Raw genomic sequence first — 20,466 nt, forward strand, 5'->3', positions numbered from 1 at the left:
ACAAGCAGCTTGCTCCGCGGAGCTGGCGGCCTGCTTCTGCAGCCCCAAGCTCTTTGCAGGAGGTTTTGAGTGGGGACACCGCCCCCCGGCCGCCCGGCCGCCGGGCCGCGGCCCCCTCCTCTCCGCCCCCTCGGGCGGCAGCCGCCGCGGCTGCTGCAAAAGGGCGCTCGCACGCACCGCCGAGCTCCAGGGAAAGCGCCCGGCGCGCGTTTGCAGGACCCAGCGATCGGCGGAGCGGGGCGCCTCCCTTCCTCCCCCCACCCCCCGGTTTCCCCCACCTTTTCTCCTCCCTCCCTCCCTCACTCGCTAGCTCCCTCCCTCTAGCTCAGCTCCCCGCCCCCGCTCACAGAGCGCCTCCCATACAAAATTTATGAAAGTGCTCTCAGCTCGCGGTGCTGAGCGCCGTCCTATTCCCAGGGCAGCGGCGCTCAGCCGCGCGGCGCCGCCTCCCAAGGTGTTTTCGCTGCGCCCGCCCCCCGGGACGATCCTCGGCCCGCGTCGGTCCAAGTACTTGCCCCAGCCCTTCGGCGGCCGTCGGGCCACTCGAAAGCCCCTCCCGGGCCCCGCAGGCTTCCCGGAGCTCGCACCCGCAGCCCAACCCCCGCCCGCTCGCCCTTCGCGGCTGGAGGTCACTGAGAGAGGCGGCTGGAAGCGTGCGCTCTGCCCACCGGCTGGGACGGGAGGACTACCGCCCAGAAACCCGGATCACAAGTCTGCACCCCTACCCATATCCTCTCTAGCCGGCTCCGCTTCCTTCTCGGAGGCTCGACGGCTCCGCCCTGCCCAGGACAGCTCCGGGAAACCCAGCCGCCTCACATCCCGCGTCCCAGGATACTATTCTTTTGCGGGGTAGGTGTGGCGCGCCCCCAGGCTGGTCTAGTCCATGCAGCAAGCATTCAGGGAGGCCCAGTTGCAAATCTTAGAGAAAGGGAAGGACCGATGTGGGGCTCGGGTGGGCTATCCCCGCCTAGCGGGGGGTCCCTGATCTCCTTCAGTCTGCACAGACCCCGCCCGGGGCTTCCTGGAAAATGGAGGAGGCGCCGCCTAGAAAGCAGGTCCCGCAGGGGGCCAGTTGGGCTTAGCAGAGAAGGTTCAGGTCAGGCGAGATCCTGGGTGGAGGCGGCACCCCCTACTGGCCTGGGTTAAGAGGGGTCCGGGGAAAGGAAAAAGAGTGGGCTAAGTCACTCATTCAACACGCATTTATTGACGGTCAATCGTGTGGGGCATTACTATTCCTAGGGATTCAGCCAACGAAAAAGACAAGGTCCCTGCCTTTGTGGAGTTTACAGTTAATAGGCACCAAATGAGAAAAGTCCAGATGAGACAATGCGTGGAAGAAGAGCAAACAGGGTATAGTACAGGGCTGGTATGAGGGGTCAGGGAGCACTGCTTTGAGCAGGTGACATCTAAGAGAGCTAACTGAAGTGAGACAATGAGTTGAAATCCCTTGGAGAAACACTTGGTGTGATAGGAAGTTTCAAAAGAAGGCCAGTATCATTCATTCACTCACACGAGCATTCGATGGCACTGAGGCTCTGGGTTTCAGCTAACTACATAGCCATGTAACTACAAAAGCTTAGGGCGTAGTTGGGGAAGAAAGACCCACAAGCCATCTTAGAATGTGACAGGAGGAGACACAAAGTGTTGGAGGGGGCTCTGCTAGCTCTGTGAGGGGGTGAAGGATGATCAAGGAAGGCTTCATCAAAGAGATGCCATTTAGGTTGGGCCTTGAGGGCTGAGTTCATCAGTTTGAGAAGGAAAAAGGGCATTCCAGGCAGGAGACAAGGTGCAAATGCTTGAAGGTGAAAAAGTAACCCTGTTCTGAAGATTAAGAAGATTGGTCCATCTTGGGTTGGAACTGAAGTTGAGGTATTCTTTCTCTTAGCCTTGACCAGCTGCAGGGCTGGACTTGGGCCCACACCCTGCCAGACATTAAAGCTGGTCTGGAAGGCACTGGGCGCTGCAGAAGCTCTCCATGAGTGAACTGAGGCCCAGGGAGGCTGAACAACTTGCTCCATGTCACAAAACAGATCAGTGACAAAGTGAAGGCCTGAATCGGGGTATGCTAATCCCCCTTCCAACTCCCTGAGCTGCCTCCCCATGACCCCCCTGCCCCACAAACTCCAGCATCTCAGACGATGTTGGCTGGGGCTGGGCGTGAGTGTGAGAAGCAGAGTTATTTTGGACCTCAGGAGGGCTGGGTGCTGCTTTGGAGTCCAGCCAGGGGGTGGGGGTGACTATAGGCGGGTGTTGTGGTATAATGTGGGGGTGCACTCTGCCCGCCTTCTTGTCAGGCAGTAATTACTCAGCCTGCTGAGTAACTCAGGCAGGGAGACCCCCCACAAACAGATGGAGGTGTTCTCGGCCCAAGTTGAAGGACAGCCCCAATGTCCTTCACTAAAGTATCTTAGGGGACATGCTCACATCTGTCCTGGATGTCTAGTTCCCCTAGACATCACCTGGTTTCCTAATGGGTGCTAGATCAGCTCATTCAGCACAAAAGGCTGTGGGGCAATATTGTAAGAGATGAGGGCCTTCAATCATCAGCAGGCCCCACTTCTGCCTAGGGAAAGGCCCTTAAAGGATGGGGCGCCTGCTAGGGAAAAGCCACTACTCTGGAGTCAGTCTTCCCCCCCTGGGAACTCACAGCTGCAACCAGAGTGAAAGCTGTCCACAGCTGGGCCTTAGTGTCCTGAAGGGGGAGGGGCTGCACTCAGGGTATCCCTGGAATTGAGATCTTGCACCCTGAGAGTCCAAAGAACCTGGGAGAGATGGGAAGTCCAGGCTGGGCTCTTATCAAGGCAAGAAGGGTGTTCCAGGGACCCATGATGGCCACAGTCCCACCCAAAGCTATGACCATCCTAAGAGTATCGGTCGGTGGCCTGAGAGCCAGAGCACTGACCCCTTCTAGTCTTCCCCTTGGCTGCTCACTCTCAGCCAGCCCATACATCTTTCTTCTCTGGGCAGCCGCCCAGGCAGGCCTGTCCCTGGCTGCTTGTTTTTCACTTCTCCATGTACCTTAATTAGGAGTTTCCAAGCAAGGAGGGCCTCCAGGGGAGCCCCAGGCCACAGAGCTACCTTAAAGGGCCAGCTGTGCTCACATCACCACCTCAGAGAGAGAAAGATGGTGCCAGAGGGCTGGATGGGCAAACAGCCCTGGGGGACTATTGCTGTATGGGGCAGACCTTGCTAAGGGCCAGTCCTGCAAGTACTCAGCTCTACCAAAGGTCAAGGCCGTCTCACTGGCTGCTCTGCCTTCTCTCTGGATCCCAGGAGCCCAGGCCTGATCAAGAGAAAGGCTAACTTGGCCTGAGGGGCAGCCAAGGCAGGGGAAACTGTGGATTGGTTTAGGCGATTGGATTCCCTGGACTGCGTCCACATGGGAACCTTCTGCGGTCGCACTGTTGGTTCTAAAGGTAAGGGCACTCTGGTGCTCTGGAAATCAACCCCAGGACTCTTGGAGCTGGGCTGATGGGAGCTGAGTTCTGTCTTGTTTGCGCAGTGGGGACCTTTGAGGTACGGAATGTGGCCCTACTTACACGCCCTCCCCTGCTTACTAGGAGGGGAGACTGGGAGCGGAGCAAAAGGGATACCTGGGCGGGTCCCATTCACAAGACCTGGCCCACAGATTTCGGGCAGGGAGTCAGCAAACAGGGGAGCACTGGTCCGGGAGTGCCAGGTCTGGCAAACCGGGAGCGGAGATGAAGACTGGGTCGTCGGGGGAGAGCAACTGCGATGGTACTGGACTGCTAGGGGCGGGGGGAGCCCGGTCCTTCGGGGCTGAGGGGGACCCGCGATAGCCCCGCCCCTATCGTCTCCTTCCTGGTCTCCGCCCAGCAAATCCCCGCCCCTAGCTAGCGACCGGCGATCGATCGCAATGTCTGAGTTCTCCGTGTTCTTCTAGCGCTGCCTTTTTGGTCTCCACGTGGACAGGCCAGTGATGGCGGCGCTTGCGGAGTCCGTGGCGGCGGAGCCGGGCAGCCGAAACGGCACTGGTAGAGGTGGGTGCTACTACGCTGAGGCCTCCGGACCTCGCATCGTGAGTTAGGTTCCCAAGGCCAGGGCAGAACCGCCCCGCTCTAATGGCGGCAGTCTTTCTCCGCCAGAACCGGAAGGCCTCTCCGTCACTCGCTCCGGCGGCTTTCGCTGGAGCCCGAGGGACCGGTCTTCCTTTTGCAGTCTTAGGGCGCGATCGGGAGCAGCCCTTCCTGGGAGCTTGCAGTCCTCAACCCGGAAACGCTGCCCCGCCCCCGCCTTGGCTGGCACAGGAGGACTCACGGATGAGGCGGACCCCTTGAGGAAGAAATGAGCCAGGCGCGTTGCAGCGGCCGTTCCACAAGTGGGCCCTCGGGGAATGCCTTCAGGAAAGAGGCACATGGTTGCATTCACCAGGCGCACTTACTGAGCGCTCACCGACTGCCAGGCCTCTGCTGGATGCAGGGACTACACGACAGTCTTGTCCTCAGGGATCTCCGTCTACCTGAGAATACTGGTGTAAACAGATCACAAACACGTGATAAAGGAGGAGGCGCCTACTAGTCCTGGGGACCCCAACGACCACAAGGGACTTGCCCTATCTAAGGAGCTTCTCTGAGGGGCCCAGGGTTATGGGCTGGTTGTTCAAAGGCCTCTGAAACAACTGAACAAAAACGATGGCAGTGGTAACATTCAAATATCGTCTCAGGATCCCAGCCTGCCAATGCGAATTCTCGACTGCACCATCGTCACTACCGTCAGCCCACCCACAGGCAGAGGGTGAAAGGTCATGTCTGGGAGGATCCCCCCCATAGTAGTAAAGGGCCCTAGCAGAAGTTCTGGCACAAAGTACATTCAATAAATATTTGTTCAATAAATTAATTTCTTGTTTCCGTATCATATTCCCAAACTCTGGTTCCTAAAGAGATAATAGGGGTTGAGCTAAGCTGAATTGTGGGAAATAGGATGCAAATTAAGGGCTGCAGCTTTGCTAATGGGCTACAGTGTTTTCTCCTTTAATCAGGTTGTAATTTGTATACCTACATTTGCCCCTGCTAGACTACTAGCTCCTAAAGGGAGAGGTCACTTCTCTATCCTTACCTGTTTGCCCACAGTCCTAACTAGAGTGTGTTCTTTCATTTTCCCTGGAGTGGAACAGTGGGACTAAGGAACCTTTTAAGTCAGTTAAATATTTGATGTTTATTTCCCTTTTAAATGAGGAGAGGGAAGAGTGTAGAGATTCACCAGTGTAGACAGAGTCAGTGGGACTTGAGTAAAGAGAGCAGGCTTTTAAATTAGTACTTAACAACAGTTTGCTTATAGATCCTGTATCTAGGACCTCAGAACTTCAAGATATTCTCAAGGCCTGGGGGCGGGGATGGGGGGAGGACATCTTCCCAGACTGCTAGGTTTTGGGTTTTCCTCAGAGTTGTCCTTTTTCAAGGAGCCATTTGGACTTTTTTCTGTTTGCCCCTCAGTTCAGTCTCCTGGTATCACCTCTGTTCTCCCAAAGGTAAAGGGTTAACTATATCCCACTCATGGGCGCAAGTCTTTGATTCCCAGTAATCTCCAATATGGAAACTAATTATGCAGATTTCTTCCTGGCTCAGGGTTGTCTTTCCAGCTTCAGAATGAAATCAGTGAGGAAGAAGGCTGGGCCAACCCCCTTGGCATCTGGGATCTGGGCCTGAAACTTGGGTGGTGTTAATGGCTTAACTGGGTCTTGTTCTGTTTTAGGCCAGGTGCCAACTCAAGCCTTGCATTGTCCTAGGTCGAGCCCCTAGGGGCCGCTTGGCCAATCAGATCCCCCCTGAGATCCTGAACAACCCCCAGCTGCAGGCAGCCATTCAAGTCCTGCCTTCCAACTATAACTTTGAGATTCCCAAGACCGTCTGGAGGATTCAACAGGCCGGGGCCAAGAAGGGTGAGCCCCCAAGCTTTGAGATGGGGTAGGGGCGGAGAGGTTGCCTGGCTCAGTCAGGGACAGTATCCCCATTCCAGCATTTTCCCAGCCCTCTGCTTTCATGTCTCTGCTCTGTTTTTCAGTGGCCTTGCAAATGCCTGAGGGCCTTCTCCTCTTTGCCTGCACTATTGTGGATATCTTGGAAAGGTGAGGAGCACTGGAGAAGGAGCTAAGCCAAGACCTTCCCCATGCCCATTATAGCTCTGCCTGTTGAATTTTCTCCTTCTGGACCTTGGTCTTACTCTGTCCCTTCCCACAACCGTACACACACAAAGGGAAAAAGCCAAAACTAAACTCCCAGCCTGCTGAGATCCCAGCCTATGCGGCTTGGATTGTCTGTATAAATCTCTTTCCCTAAAATATTAACGGGGGACGGGGGGTGGGGGGTGAGGGGGATGGAATGAATCAGTTCTAGGATCTTCAAAGCTGGGCCTAGAGCAGGTGCAGGTGGTGGGGCCTGAGGAGGAACTTAATCCCCAGGGCTGACCTAGAATGAGCTGAATTGTCAGCATCAGGTCTAGCCAAGGGAAACCTTTTTCTCTGACACATTTGGGGGAGTAGGGCAAGGAGGGGCTTGGTGGGGGAGAACTGTCTAGGAGATGGTATTCAGTCCTCTCCCCTCTCTAAGTTTCTTCTTCACAATGAGCCATCCTGGGGGATGGGGGTGGGGAGTGCTCAGCCATCTGGAGCCAGCACAGGAACAGGGAGGGGGAATGGGGAAAAGGGAGGTCATCTCTTGATGGGAACCTCCCACTTCCCTGCTGGTGCCCTCCCCCACTCTGCTTCTCATCCACTGCCACAGACTCACTTCCCAGCTCCCACCCTCTTGCCCCTTGGGGATGCTCTCTGGGGCTCAGGCCAATTTGCATACATTTTAATCTATAAAAAATTAAGTGCTCTGGCTGACTCAGACGCCTGGGCTGCATTTTAAGGAGTTGAATAATCTGCTTCTGTGCACAGGCTGATTTGGGGAAGGGGGAGAAGGGGGTTGCTGACTGACAGCAGCTCAGCTTTCCTCACCGTAGTACCCCCGGGAGAGAAATGGGGAGACCCCAGGCACCAAGCCAGGCCCCATGCCCCAGGGGCGAGTCTCTCAAGGAAGAGCTGGTCCTCTAACTCCATTCCCGACATGAATTTGGGGAGCGCGGGGTCTTCCCCACCCACCCCCGTCCCCCAGTGATTCAGGCCTGGCAGCAGACCCTATGGCAATGTGTTGGCCAGAGCCCACTCTTTCTGACGCATGAGGTATGTGGGTGGTGCCATGTGCTGTGGGGGAGCTGTTCATGGGTCCCCCCACCCTGGGCACAGAGGGCCCTAACTAAGGGTGGGGAGGTAGCAGGGGGTCTGGGTGACTGGGAGGCCGTGTGTATCCATACGTGCATACCCACGCACACCACGGTGTCAGGGCCTGGGAGTGGGTGCCTCCGCATGTGTGTATGTGCTCATTGCTCTGGGTGGGAGGAGTCAGGGCATCAGAGGTCTGTATTTGACCCTCTGTATGCCAGGCTGAGGGGTGGGGGTCCTTCTTGCGGTCTGAGCTTGGATAGAGGAAGTAGGGTGTTGCAGAGACCATCCCCTACAGCTCCATCTCCAGGAGCTGTGCCAGGGCTGGGGGATGCGGCAGCTGGGCCCCTCCTACTCTTTGTGGGCAGAAGTGGCAGCTGCCAGCCCAAGTGATTGTGGGGGGTAGGGAGAGAGGAGCTGGGCCCTGAGATACCCCCCCAGGGGTAGGTCTTTCTCCCACCTCACCCTTGTGCCACTGTCTCATTGTCTCCTCCCACCCCCACAGGTTCACGGAGGCCGAAGTGATGGTGATGGGCGATGTGACGTATGGGGCTTGCTGTGTGGATGATTTTACTGCAAGGGCCCTGGGAGCTGACTTCCTGGTGCACTATGGCCACAGCTGCCTGGGTATGGCGGGCCAGGATCCTGGTGGGGAGGCAGAGAGGCGGGACTGCCTGCTAATCCCCTATCACGGTGCCTTTTTGTCCTTCTTGCAGGCAGGAGGTCCCTCCCAGTTTCTGGGATGGCCTTGGCCTTCCTGCTCTCAGGTGGATCTTTCCTTTGGATTTGGTTGCCTTGGAAACAATGTTGCTATCCCAGATGTGGGTGTTTGAAAGGCTGTTGGTGGTAGAACAGGCTGGGCCCCCGGCCGAGTGACGGAAAAGGAGCTTCTGAGGGACCTATGACTGCCCCCCGCCTCCTACCCACTCCTTGTATCCCTAGGCTGAAGCCACTGGTCCTGGCTGCTCAGACACCTTGGCCCAGGCAGACCCCCTGCCCCTCTGGCCTTCCAAAACAGTCTCCTGAACTCTTGCCTCCTCCCAGTTCCCATGGACACCTCGGCCCAAGACTTCCGGGTACTGTACGTCTTTGTGGACATCCGGATAGATACTACCCACCTCCTGGATTCTATCCGCCTCACCTTTTCCCCAGCCACTTCCCTTGCCCTGGTCAGCACCATTCAGTTTGTGTCAACCTTGCAGGTAAGTGGAGATATAGCAGCCAGCCTCCGGGCTGTTCCTGGGGCCCCTGTTAGGTGCTCCAGGCTGGTCCTCTGGCCCTGGCTCTTCCCTCCTTAGTCACTTGCTTCCCTTCCCTCATCCCTACAGGCAGCTGCCCAGGAGCTGAAAGCTGAGTACTGTGTGAGTGTCCCCCAGTGCAAGCCTTTGTCCCCTGGGGAGATTCTGGGCTGCACGGCTCCCCATCTGCCCAAAGAGGTGGAGGCTGTTGTGTAAGTGAAAAATGGGGGGCCAGTTGTAGAGACATAAGAAGTTACCCTAGAAGGGAGCTGGAGTTTCCTTGTATAGGAAAGGAAGCTGAGTCTCAAGCTCTTTAACTGTTTGCTCAAGGTCACCCTGTAAAATGGGGACAAAATAAGGTTTCAGGTTTCCTGTCTCCCTCTCAGGTGCTCTGTCCACCATGTAGGAGGCTATGCCCAGGGTGGGGCAGGAATAAGAGGGCCTCATGGGTGGGCGGAGGGGGGTGGAGATGAGGGTGGGCTAGAAATGGTGGGAATATAATTGGAGAAGATGGACGAGCACGCCCAGGCTGCAGCGCCATTAATTTAGCATCCGGACAGCTAACAAGCAGGAGCAGCATGTCTCCTGCCGCCTAATTATTTTAGGTAATGGAAATGCTTAATGTTGTGTGAATGCAGCCAGCCTCAGAGCCGACAGCTCCCCCGGCTGGGACTAGGGAGGGGAGCCCCATTCCTGGCTAATGGCAGGGAAAGAGGGAGGGGCACTCCCCTGACTCAGCCCCACCTCTGGGGCTGTAGATGCTGGTCCCACAGGGCTTGCTGCTCCCACGTAGGACACCCCTGCTCCAAGACAGGCCCAGATCAGGGCCTTCCCCAGCCCAGACCTGGCAGCCCTGCTCCCCAAAGGGCATTCTCCCTGTGCCTGTGGCCGCATAATTCTGAACCCATCGGTGTCTACCGTTGGGAATTTCAAGGTGTGTGTTGGAGGGAGAGACACCCTGAGTGTTGGCCATTCATCACAATTCAGTGTGGTCTCCAAGAAAGAAGGAGCTGCCATGGCAGACTGTCCTCTGTGCTCTGCCTTCTCCATGGCCTGGAAGCTACTTTTAGGGACAGGCTTGACTAGCCTAGAGTCAAGTCCCAGATACACTGCTTAATAGCTGTGTGACTTGGGGCAAGTTTCTTAACATCCCTGAATAGCAGTTGTATCTATTGTAAAATGGGGATACTCTAGGTACCTTGGAGGGCTGTGTGATAGGACTGAGTGAAATCCCACATGACACGTGCTTAGTCCAGGCCTTGGTGCACAGAAGACGCAAACCTGGTAAACAGCAGTTGTTAACTCAGTAACAGGACCTGAGAGCCAGTTTGGGAGAGTGAGCCGGTGATACCCCGAAACTTCATTTACAACTTTGAGGACACCTTAAACCCTACTTGCCATGTCTGTGTTGAGCTAGGTGAGGGAGAACCTGTCCCCCACCTCCAGCTTAGGGTCTTTAGAGCCCTGAGCGGCCTTCCCATGGCCCTGGCTGCCCTTTTTACCCTTCCCTCTGAAGGCTGGGGTGAGGAGCAGTTCTCAGATGCCGCATTACATAACTAGAGAGGCCCTACGCGCATCCAGTTCACACTCCTCATTTTGCATGTGAGGAAACCAGGGCCTTGGGAGGTAGAATGGTGACTTAGGCCAGTACGCACGCGTGCACACACACACACCCCAGCACAGGCAGCCAGGAATTCAGTCCGGACCTCCAAGCCAGTGCCTGCCTTTTCTGCTGCCTCACGCCACCCCATACTTACCATCCCCCCTCTGCCCACTGCAGATATCTGGGAGACGGCCGTTTCCATTTGGAGGCTGTCATGATCGCCAACCCTGGTGTCCCCGCTTACCGGTATGGGCTGAGCTGGGCTGACCAGCTTGGGTCGGGAGGGGGGGGTGGAGTTTCCTGCCACTGAAGTCCTCAGTTGGCTGAAACTTCCTCATTCCCTGGCCCCTTGACAGCCAACAGCTCTAAGGATCTGAGGTACTTGTGTCCTGAATCCGGGTGTCAGACCCAGGGCTGCTGCACAGTACCCACCTGACCCTGGGATTCACACTGAGCTCTAAACCCCCTCCTACTTTGCCTGCTCCGTCTGTGGAACTGAGCTTCCCAACAACGATCTCGGCTCTCGCCTCTGTTCCCGATTACCTGCATGGAGCCTAAAGATTTAGGAGCCCAAGGGGCTGGGTCAGGGAGCCGTGTGTACGACAGGTACTGTGCACGGCTGTCGCCGTAACCCTGATAGCTTCTTTTCCAGATATGACCCATACAGCAAAGTCCTGTCCAGAGAGCGCTATGATCACCAGCGCATGCAGGCCAACCGCCAAGAAGCCATAGCCACAGCCCGTTCAGCTAGATCCTGGGGCCTTATCCTGGGCACTTTGGGCCGCCAGGGCAGCCCCAAGATTCTGGAGGTCAGAGGGCTTGGGATGGCCTCTGGAGGAGGGGACTGACTAGAAACCCAACTGGGAAAATCAGTAGACCAAGGGACTTAGACTTGGCTGCTTGATCACGGTGACCTGAGCTTGGCCTCCCTCTTCCAACAGCACCTGGAATCTCGACTCCAAGCCTTGGGACTTCCCTTCTTGAGGCTGCTGCTATCTGAAATCTTCCCCAGCAAGCTTAGCCTGCTTCCTGAAGTGGATGTGTAAGTTTTCTCACTGTACCTCTCTAGCGATGACTCTGGCTAAGGAAGTTTATATCTGAGTCCTGCCCAGCACATGTTGAAGGCTGGAGTCGATGGGAATTGCTTCCATGAAATTTTTTTTATTTTTTTATTTTTTAAAGATTTTATTTATTTGACAGAGAGATAGCCAGCGAGAGAGGGAACACAAGCAAGGGGAGTGGGAGAGGAAGAAGCAGGCTCCCAGCGGAGGAGCCCGATGCGGGGCTTGATCCCAGAACGCCGGGATCACGCCCTGAGTGGAAGGCAGACGCTTAACAACTGAGCCACCCAGGCGCCCCAACTTCCATGAAATTTTAATGTTTACAGAGCACTCATTCAGCAGGGGCTACCCTTGGCTATGGGTCACACCCATTTCGTTTTGGGGGCTCACAGGTGCCTGCAACATCATAGTCATTCTGTGTGAGATGAGTTTAAGGGGTGGTTGGCACCTGCGGTGTACCAGAACTAAACTAAATTTGATTCTGGGGATATGATCACAGATGAGCTGCCTAAGCCCTGCCCTCAGAGAGCTCACAGAGAGCCCTCATGGAGGAAACAAGAGAAAACAAACAGTGCTATGGTGTTATTCTAAACAGGAGTAGGTGATTGTCTTTACTTTAGAATTAATAGTAAACATTCATTGGGGGTGTTGGGGACACAGTCATGTTTTTCAGCATGCTGCCCAGAAGGGGAGGACCCTCCCCCCCACCCTTGGGTCTGACCTGACTTCCCTTCTCAGGTGGGTGCAGGTAGCATGTCCGCGCCTTTCCATTGACTGGGGCACAGCCTTCCCCAAGCCGCTGCTGACACCCTATGAGGTAACACCAAGTTTGGAAAATACCTGAGAGAGAGTGGGCTTTGCACCTGGTCTGTCAGGGGAGGGATCTGCAGAGGGGTGGGCAGCACTTAGTTACAGCTGACTCATTTCCTAGCTGTGTGTGGCCTTGGCCAAGTCCCTTAACCTGTCTGAGCCTCACATTTCCTTTCTGTGGTATGGGGATAATAGGACCTCCATAGGCCATCGTGTAAATTGAATTAATTAATCCTGCTCAGAAAAAGTTGGCAAATGTCATCCAGTTGTCCTTCCCTAGGCAGTGGTGGCCCTGAGGGACATTTCCTGGCAGCAGCCCTACCCTATGGACTTCTACGCCGGCAGCTCCTTGGGGCCGTGGACTGTGAACCACGGACGGAACCGGCCCCCCCAGGCCCTGAGCCGGCCCCCGCTGGAGAAGGTAGGCTGGGACTGCAAGCAGGGAGAGACCACAGCCGCGGCCTGGCCCTGGCCGCCCTAGCGACGCGAGCCGAGGCCGCCGCCGTGCGGCCGCTACGGAAAATGCAGGGGAGCAGGGTGGAGGACGTCTTAGAACGACCCTGAGCAAAGTCGGCCACCTCTGATGCAGGAGGAGTCCACGCGCCCCTCTCCAGCCGTGCCGTGCGGCGGTTGCAGCTGCAGAGACGAAAAGCGAGCGCCGCTCGCTCGGTGAGACCCTCCTTGGTCTCAGGTATCCGCCCCTGCTCCGGCCGCGCCTTACCCCTCCCCGTTGTTATGGGAACATCCACTGGCTCTGAGGCCCGCCTTCGGGGTGGTGCCGGCATTTGGTTCCGCCCCTCGGATATTCGATTTCCGCTCGGGGAAAGGCTGCTTCCGTTCCCTGCCGCGTTGCCCGGCAAGATGGCGGCGCAGCATCCTCTGCGGGTGTTAGCCCTGGCCGGCTTCCGGCAGAGCGAGCGGGGCTTCCGTGAGAAGAGCGGAGCGCTGAGGAAGGCGCTGCGGGGCCGCGCCGAGCTCGTGTGCCTTAGCGGCCCGCACCTGGTCGCGGATGCCGCGGGCCCCGAGGACGCCGGGCCGGACTCCGGTGAGACGGGCCCTGCCTGGGAAATGCATTCCGAGTCTTTTATCTGGCCTCGTTTCCGTAACACCCTTCAGCATACCCTCAACGCTGTATCCTCGCCTCGTTCCTTCCCCCTGCCCATACTCCTCATTGCTTCCGTCCCAGCCTCCCAGGCTTCCGCCTTGATCAGTCTTCCCCGTCTTGTCAGGACACTGTGCTCTCCACCTCATTTCCCCTAGATTTTCTTCTCTTCCTTCGACGGCCTCTTTGCTCTTTGTCATTTCCAAACCCTCCGTCCTTCCCTTTTTCATTTCGCATCCGCTAGATAGGCTGTCCCTAACCCGATCCTTTCCCCTATATCGCTGTAGAGCCCTGCCTTCCTGAGGAGCAGCCCCGAGGCTGGTGGTTTTCAGAAGAGGAGGCAGACGTTTTCGACGCCCTGAGCCAGCCCACAGCTTGCAGAGGTCTGGAGGAAGCCTTGGAATCCGTGGCACAGGCACTGAAGAAACTGGGGCCTTTTGATGGGCTCCTTGGTTTCAGCCAGGGGGCCGCGCTAGCAGCCCTTGTGTGTGCCCTTGGCCAAGCTGGCGATCCCCGCTTCCCCTTGCCAAGGTTTATCATCCTGATATCTGGTTTCTGTCCCCGGGGCCTTGGACTCAAGGAACCCATCCTGCAGAGCCCCTTGTCACTGCCTTCACTTCATGTTTTCGGGGACACTGACTGCGTCATCCCCTTTCAGGAAAGTATGCAACTGGCTAGCCGATTCATTGGAGCCATCACCCTCACCCACTGTGGTGGCCACTTCATTCCAGCGGCTGCGGCCCAGCGCCAGGCCTACCTCAAGTTTTTGGACCAGTTTGCAGGGTGAAAAATCAACAAATGGCTCTGCCCCTACATCCCCCACACCCATATGACCTCGGGGCAGCCTCTGTAATCTGTCCTCCCACTCTTCGCCCTCTCCTGGGAGCTCAACTGCTGTTAGTGTTCTTCACCATCACCAATTAAGAGACGAATATCAATTCTTAAGACTCAAATTATTATAAGCCCAGCTCTACACTTTAGAAAAAAGGGATCAGGAGACCTTAATGGACCTTGGCATCTGATACTCAAACATGAAAGAGGCCAGTGGACCCCTGGATGAGTGGAGGGTGACATGGGAAAACAAGGGCTGACGCTGCCACATAATAAAATGGTGATTGTGAATTTGAGCATCTTTTTCCTCATACACACAGAAAAACCCATTTTGTAACAGAAGTCTGGATACCTGGCCATCCACACAGCCTCCACAGCAGCTCCAGAGAGGGAAGTGTTTCCAGTTATGAGCTCCCAGGACAAGCTCATGTGTGCACACGTTTTGTAGAAGTCTCAAGTCCCAAGCAGAAGGAAAGGAGGCCTTGGTGGTGGAGTTGGAAGGATTTACAGCTAAGAAGTTCTGGGAAGAGATCACCTGGCAAGGTGCTGCCTGGGCTCCACTGAGTTAGGCTTCCTCCGTCCTGATCCCTGAGGGTTGTGTGCGGGCTTCTGTCGAACTCTGGCTTCTTGGGTTCTCTGCTTTCTCCTCCAGAACTGCTTTGGCCCCTCTGAACTACAAACTTGAAGGGTGGAATGGTGCTAGACCTTGGGTAGAGGCCCAAGACCACACGGAAGAAACCCTTTCACAAACCTGCCCTGACCTACAGAGTTTCTGGGGTTAATGCTACTCTGTAGTGATCCAGCCAAGGCCTAAGTAGCCCCTCCAGTTTTAGAGTGCATTTGTTCCTAGGCACTCTAAAGACTGCCCACTTTAGCTATTTGCCCTACTTCTGGTGCCCCCACCTGTGGCCCATCCTGCTCTCTTGATTTCAGCCGTGCCTCTGCAGGATCGCCACCTTGGTCCTTTTCTGGAAACCACAGGAGGTCCTGATCTAGCCCTCAAGCAAGGTTGCCCCAAGGGAGTTTAGGAATTGAGTAGGAATTGGGTTAGGGGATATAGCACAGATACTCCAGCCCATCCTGAGGCAATCAGACTAATATCCCTTAAATTACCCCAAATCCTGAATTCTTCACTACAGATAGTAGTTGTCTAAGGAAAAAAAAAAAACGAAACAAAAAACTGGAGTTATACACCCTCCCCCCAACAGACCTTTTAGGACCTTTACAGCAGAAAGTGGGGATGGGAGGATAGTTCCCCCTTGCTATAGTCTGCTTCTGCTTGCACGTGGTGTTTTAAAGGGATCCCTTCTTTTGCAAAAGGAGGGGACTCAGAAATGGGCTGAATTACTCCTACAGACCTGTTGAATTTGGCCCATAGGACTTTGGAAAATATTGGATTTACACGACTTAAAATCTTAGGAATTTCACATGCAGAAAGATTCCTGGCTTCTCTGGAAATGAGCAGTTCATAATGGAATGCAGTGGGTCTGCCTTCCAGAGTTCGGAGCTCACACACCCTCATGGCCATCAGAGGCTGTCCTCTTAAGCAAGGTCCCAAGAGGTGAAAATGATGACAATTGCTACCACAGCCCTTGCTACTTGGAATTACTGTGAGGATTAAAGCAGAAAGAACAAGATAAAATTACCGATTTTAAGCCAGGGCTTAAAGTTAGAAGGATAAGGGGTCGAGCAGAACAGTATTAGGTGGAGCAGAAGTGCTCAATGATCTGGGTGAGAATTCTGCTCTCTCCCCAGCCTCCTGCTTCAAGAATCAGAAAATGTCCAAGCTAGAAGGAAAGCGATCATGTGGTTCGCTGGTTCCCAACAAGTGAGATGTCCTCTCCCATCACATCCTCCAGGAACAACAGAGAATCTTAGGGGTCATTGCTCCCACCCCACACAGATTCTATGGACCACTTGCATCAGAATCATGTTAAAACTTAGATTCCTGCATCCAATTCCTGACCTATTGAGCCAGTTGCTGGACCCAGGAATCCAGTTTGGCAAGCTCCTTGGACATTCCCATGCAACACGATACTTGAAAACCATTGTCTTAGAGAGTAGAATATAAGTCTCTGGTAAATATATGCTACTTGAAAACAAACGAACAAACATGGGATTCTCATGCACTCCACTAGGGAGGAGGAGAAATCTCTCCAATTAAGAATCATTCATCTAATATTTTCAATTTATATCTAAGGGAAATGAGGTCTGGGTGATAGAAAGAGGAATACCGTTTGTTGAGTGCTAACTAAGCCAGATATTGTGATAAGCAGAACCTTTAGAGTTGCCCAATTTAATCTCACAATTTCCTAAGGTAGATACTGTTAATATTACAACAGAAGAAACAGGCACAGAGAAATTAAGTAACTTACCCAAAGTTGGATTCAGATCCAGAACTCACATTCCTAACCTTTACTAGTAATTGTTTTCTCTCCTGCACCTCAGAGGTGAGCAGAGGCCACCCACCACTTACTACTGTTGGGCTATATGTCCTGTCTGGGTCTCACCTTCCTAATCCATAAAACAGGTTGGGGGTGGGGTGCACTTAATGAGTTGTAAGATACTAAAAAGTTCTCTACAGTCAGTTCTCTGGTTTTTTCCTCCTCTGACCGTCTTCTCCAGATGGGTTCAACTGCAAACAACTTGGTCCCTTCAGAATATCCCTCCCATGTCTCTTTTGTACCTTTCGTTCCACCTTAGATACCTAAAGCTCTTGAGAGAGTCCCTGAGCAAAGAACCCCCTCAACAGCCCCAGTCCGAGAGCTGCTCAGAAAGATGTGCCCCCTTCTCTGTTCATTCTGCCTGAGTGCCCAGAGCTGGGGTCTCCCCAATGCCACCAGTCCCTGACAAAGACATAACAGCCTAGTAGAATACTTGATTGACATAGCATTCTGCAGTTTTCTAAGGTTTTTACTCAGGTGATCCTATTTGATCCTTACAAGTCTGCCAAAGAGGAATGATTATCCCGTGTTACACAAGGCTCAGAAACAACCCAGCCCCTTAAATAACCAGTTGGTGTTGAGGCCAGGTTGGACCTCCTGCTTCCCAGTGCACTACTCCCATCTGTACACACTATAATCTGCCCACGGATGTCCACTGGATTCCAGAATCAAGTACATTTAATCTAAGATCTCAGGGTCCTTGAGTGGGAGGAAGGAAGTATGTGGGCATTGATTAGCTGTGAAACCAGCACCAATTGTCTTAAAAGTAGTTTAGCAAAGGAGGGATTATGGAGAGTAACCAAAAATTGGATTAATGAGTGGCAGGACTGGGTTGCATTAATCATTCCCAGCACTGTCCCTAGGGAAGTCCTGCACCCGGTATCCATCAGTCAGCCCCTGCAGTGGGTGATGTTGGCAGTAGCAGGTGACATAAGCGTGTTTTTGAAGAGGTGGTTGCTCACACTTCACTGAACCAAGAGAAGGACTTCAGCCCCTGAGATATTCACTGTCCCGCTTTAGAGCTAATTTGAGGCACTATCTCAAATTAGAATCCAGTTCCGATTGAGGCTGCTGATACGTTCAGACAATGCTTTACTGACCGGGTTAACTTTACAAGCACCCGGGCTTCCTGAGGGTTGGGGACTCTTATCATCCTACATGGATCAGAGGATGAAAGAGTGGGGAGAAGAGTGAATGAAGGCTGTAACTCCATCAGGAAATGTGTTCAAGGATTAGTCTTGCTTTCTGCCTACTCAGCAGAGGGGTTCCTGGAAGAATGCGGTTGTGGCATATTCAGGGACACTTCGCTCCGTCTACTCCCTTCAGTCTCCAGGAGGCCTTCAGGTCCCAGGAGCCTCCCTCCCACCGAGGAGATAAAAAGAACACAAATCTCAGAACTACCCCTTTTCTCGCCATTCCCTGTCTCCAACCTCGGCTAAGAGAACAGGATGGGCGCTGAGGCGGGCGGTGACATACTGCCCAGACCGTGCTTCATTCCCTGCCTTGGTAGACACGCAGCGGCCAGAGCCGAGAGTAGCCCGCCTCCCCCACCCCCAGCACCGCACCTCCCTCCGCCGCCACAGATACATCCGATCTTGACTCGCCGCCCCCGCTTCCTCCTGCTCCTGGTCTCCCCCATCCGGGGCTGGCGGAGCGCGGCGGGCGCGGCGCGTGGGCGTGCTGCGGGGCGACCATGGCTGTAGACTGTTACCTCCGGTTCCCACAGTAACAATCGAAAGCCACGGTTGCCCTGGAGACGCGGGGGCGGGGCGCGCGCTGCTGACGACACCGTGGCAGCTCCAGTCAGGCAGACGTCAGGACAGCGAGTTGGGGATGGGGGTAGCGGGGGTAGAGCGCGCGATGAGGACCGGGCTCGGGGGCCGTGCGATATGCGTGTGAGCCGGCCGCCCCTCGCAGCCTCTGGTGACCAGGGACCGGACGGGCGGATGGCAGCGCCTGCGCTGGATCAGCACCGCGGACAGCGGCGGCGCGGACAGCGCGCGCTGGGTTGAGGGACCCTGGGGGACAGAGGGGCCGGGGGCGCGGCAGGTGGCCGGGTCCGCGGTCCTGGGGCGGGGCCAGGCGTCGGTGGCCGTGACTGGAGACTGTTACTGAGGGCGGCCCGGGCAGTAAGCAGTCTAGAGCCAAGGTGCCGGCGCGCTGCCCGGGCGGGGTGCCTCCGTCCCCCGCAGCTGGGGGCACTGCTGCTCTTCCTCCCCCGCGTCTCCCGCCTTACTCGGCCCCAGCGCTCGCGGACAGGCACGTGGCCCTTGACGTCAAAGCCCTGTGACGTCAAATATGTCCCTGCGGAGAGGCACTTCCGGCGGCGGGGAGGGGGGCCCTCGGTGGGGGGCGGGGCAGTCCGGCCGAGGCCCCGCCCCCGCCTGGTCCTGAGAGGACAGCTCCTCGCGCAGAGGCGGGAAGTCGGGGGCGCAAAGGGACCAGCCCGACGGGATGGGACGGGGAGGGGGCGCCCGACTGGATGCGGGTGGGGGGTCCCAAGAGAGCCGCGGCTAGGGCAGGTGGGAGTTTGTCCTTCGCCGGCGGCCCAGCTCAGCCGGCCAGGGGCAGCGAGGCTGAGTCACTGCGCTGCGGGGAGGGGGAGGAGGGGGCGCGTCTTCTGGGGCGTCAGCGCCTTCGCCCCACTTTCTTGGGAGGATGGCGCAGGAGCCCCAAGAAATGTCGCAGGGACCCCTGGGATCCGTCTTCTATTCGATGCTCCTCCGAAGTGCCTGCGTCTTCATCCGGGCGCGGGCAGGTGCTGCACGGGGTTCTGGGTACGCCTCCGGCCGGGCTCCACCAGCTGCGAGGGGATCCTCGTCCCCCACCCTGTTCCCAATCCCACCCCGTAGGGGCCCTCCAACCTGCCGTCTGCCGGTCTCCTCATTGCCCCTCCGTCCGTGTCCGTGCACCGGTCCATCTGTAGCCCGTCGGTCGGTCAGTTCCACTTACCTGTCGGGCCGCGTCGCGCCCGCTCCCGCTCGCCTCCTGCAGCCGGGCTGGCGCGGCTGCTTTTATAGGCGCGCGTAGTACTCGTGCGGCGGCTCATTCATGCGGCCGCGGCTCCTACACACTGACGCGCTGCCGACGTCAGCAGGGAATTTAGGAAACGGGAAGAGGGGCTATTTATAGTGGCGAGGCAGGGGGTTGGGGGGGACCAAGGCGACGGGGAGCTGGGAGGGGGAGGAGGGTGCACGGAAGCAGGAACACGGGGGGCGGGGGAGCCCGGGCCCCTGTACCGGTCTACAAAGGGTTAAGTTTCCGGAACTGCCGGCTGGGGGCCAGCGGGAGGACAGTGCCGGGAGGGTGGACAGGTCAGTTACATCTTTATTCACTCTGGGGTGCAGTCCCACTTCCCTCCCGGCCTTCCAAGGTGCTCACCCGGTAGCCCCCCTCCCACTCCTCAGTTCCTGGACCCGACGGCTCCGTGACGTCACAAGATGACCCTCGGGGGCGTTACACCCCGCATGGCCACTGCAGTGTTGTTACCCTGGGGAGGGAGGAACAGGAGAGGAAGCTGGACCTGAGGAGGGGCCTAAAGCAGCATCTAGAGCTGTGGCGTCGGGGACATGGGGGAAGAAGAGTGGGGGAGCCCAGGGCTCTCAGAAGCTTTGTGGGACTCTGGGATTAGAAGGAAGGGGGGGGCGTCTAGGTACCAGTCAGGAGCTGGAGACCCCGGAAAAGTTAAGAAGAGTGACTTGCACTCTTGGGATATGAGCAAAGGGTTCCTCTATGGTGGGGTTGCGGGAAAGATGGCAGGAGAAGGGGGTGAGTGGGAGAGGAAGCCTCAGCAAATGGAGGGGAGGAGTACAGGTCGGCAGTGCCAGTTTCAGAGCCTGGCACCAAGCAGACCGCATTCAGGACCCATTTGTGGGCATTGGCAGAGCTCATATGAGGATGATTAATGAGTGAGGGAGACCAAGGGCTCAGCAGCTTGGTGGAGAGGTATCTCCGGAGGGTGGAGAAGTTAGAGTTCCTGGAGGGATGAATTGGCAGGAAGGCCCTAAGCCATGTGGGGCAGAATTCCCCTGAACAAGAGCAGGGAAATGAATGATCCTGTCTCCATCAATTGAGGAAAGTTCTAAATGGAGGAGGGTGAATGTGTTCAGAAAGAGGAGATGGAGTGTGTGTGTGTGTGTGTGTGTGTGTGTGTGT

General features: G+C 56.0%; 2 protein-coding genes across 3 annotated transcripts; both read left to right on the plus strand.

Annotated features, from left to right (window-relative positions):
* Positions 1 to 713: 713 nt before the first annotated feature.
* On the plus strand, positions 714 to 13,461 carry DPH1 (diphthamide biosynthesis 1). Of its 2 annotated transcripts, XM_040641149.1 has the most exons (14): positions 714 to 849; positions 3,905 to 4,001; positions 5,747 to 5,899; positions 6,022 to 6,085; positions 7,728 to 7,849; positions 8,267 to 8,424; positions 8,551 to 8,672; positions 10,241 to 10,309; positions 10,716 to 10,872; positions 11,005 to 11,105; positions 11,863 to 11,941; positions 12,215 to 12,355; positions 12,524 to 12,625; positions 13,324 to 13,461. In XM_040641149.1, the coding sequence occupies exons 2-13, from the start codon at positions 3,941 to 3,943 to the stop codon at positions 12,605 to 12,607; spliced, it is 1,311 nt and encodes a 436-aa protein (XP_040497083.1). In that variant the 5' UTR covers positions 714 to 849; positions 3,905 to 3,940; the 3' UTR covers positions 12,608 to 12,625; positions 13,324 to 13,461. The 2 variants fall into 2 exon arrangements, with proteins under 2 accessions (XP_040497083.1, XP_040497084.1); XM_040641150.1 differs by lacking the exon at positions 714 to 849 and having other exon boundaries at positions 5,713 to 5,899.
* OVCA2 (OVCA2 serine hydrolase domain containing) lies at positions 12,653 to 14,158 on the plus strand. Its single transcript, XM_008695276.2, has 2 exons — positions 12,653 to 12,979; positions 13,324 to 14,158. Exons 1-2 carry the CDS (start codon positions 12,670 to 12,672, stop codon positions 13,821 to 13,823), a joined length of 810 nt encoding a protein of 269 aa, XP_008693498.2. The 5' UTR covers positions 12,653 to 12,669; the 3' UTR covers positions 13,824 to 14,158.
* The last annotated feature ends 6,308 nt before the right edge of the window (positions 14,159 to 20,466 follow it).

Source organism: Ursus maritimus, unplaced genomic scaffold (genome assembly GCF_017311325.1).
Source record: "Ursus maritimus isolate PB19 unplaced genomic scaffold, ASM1731132v1 scaffold_24, whole genome shotgun sequence".
NCBI classification, from domain to species: Eukaryota; Metazoa; Chordata; class Mammalia; order Carnivora; family Ursidae; genus Ursus; species Ursus maritimus.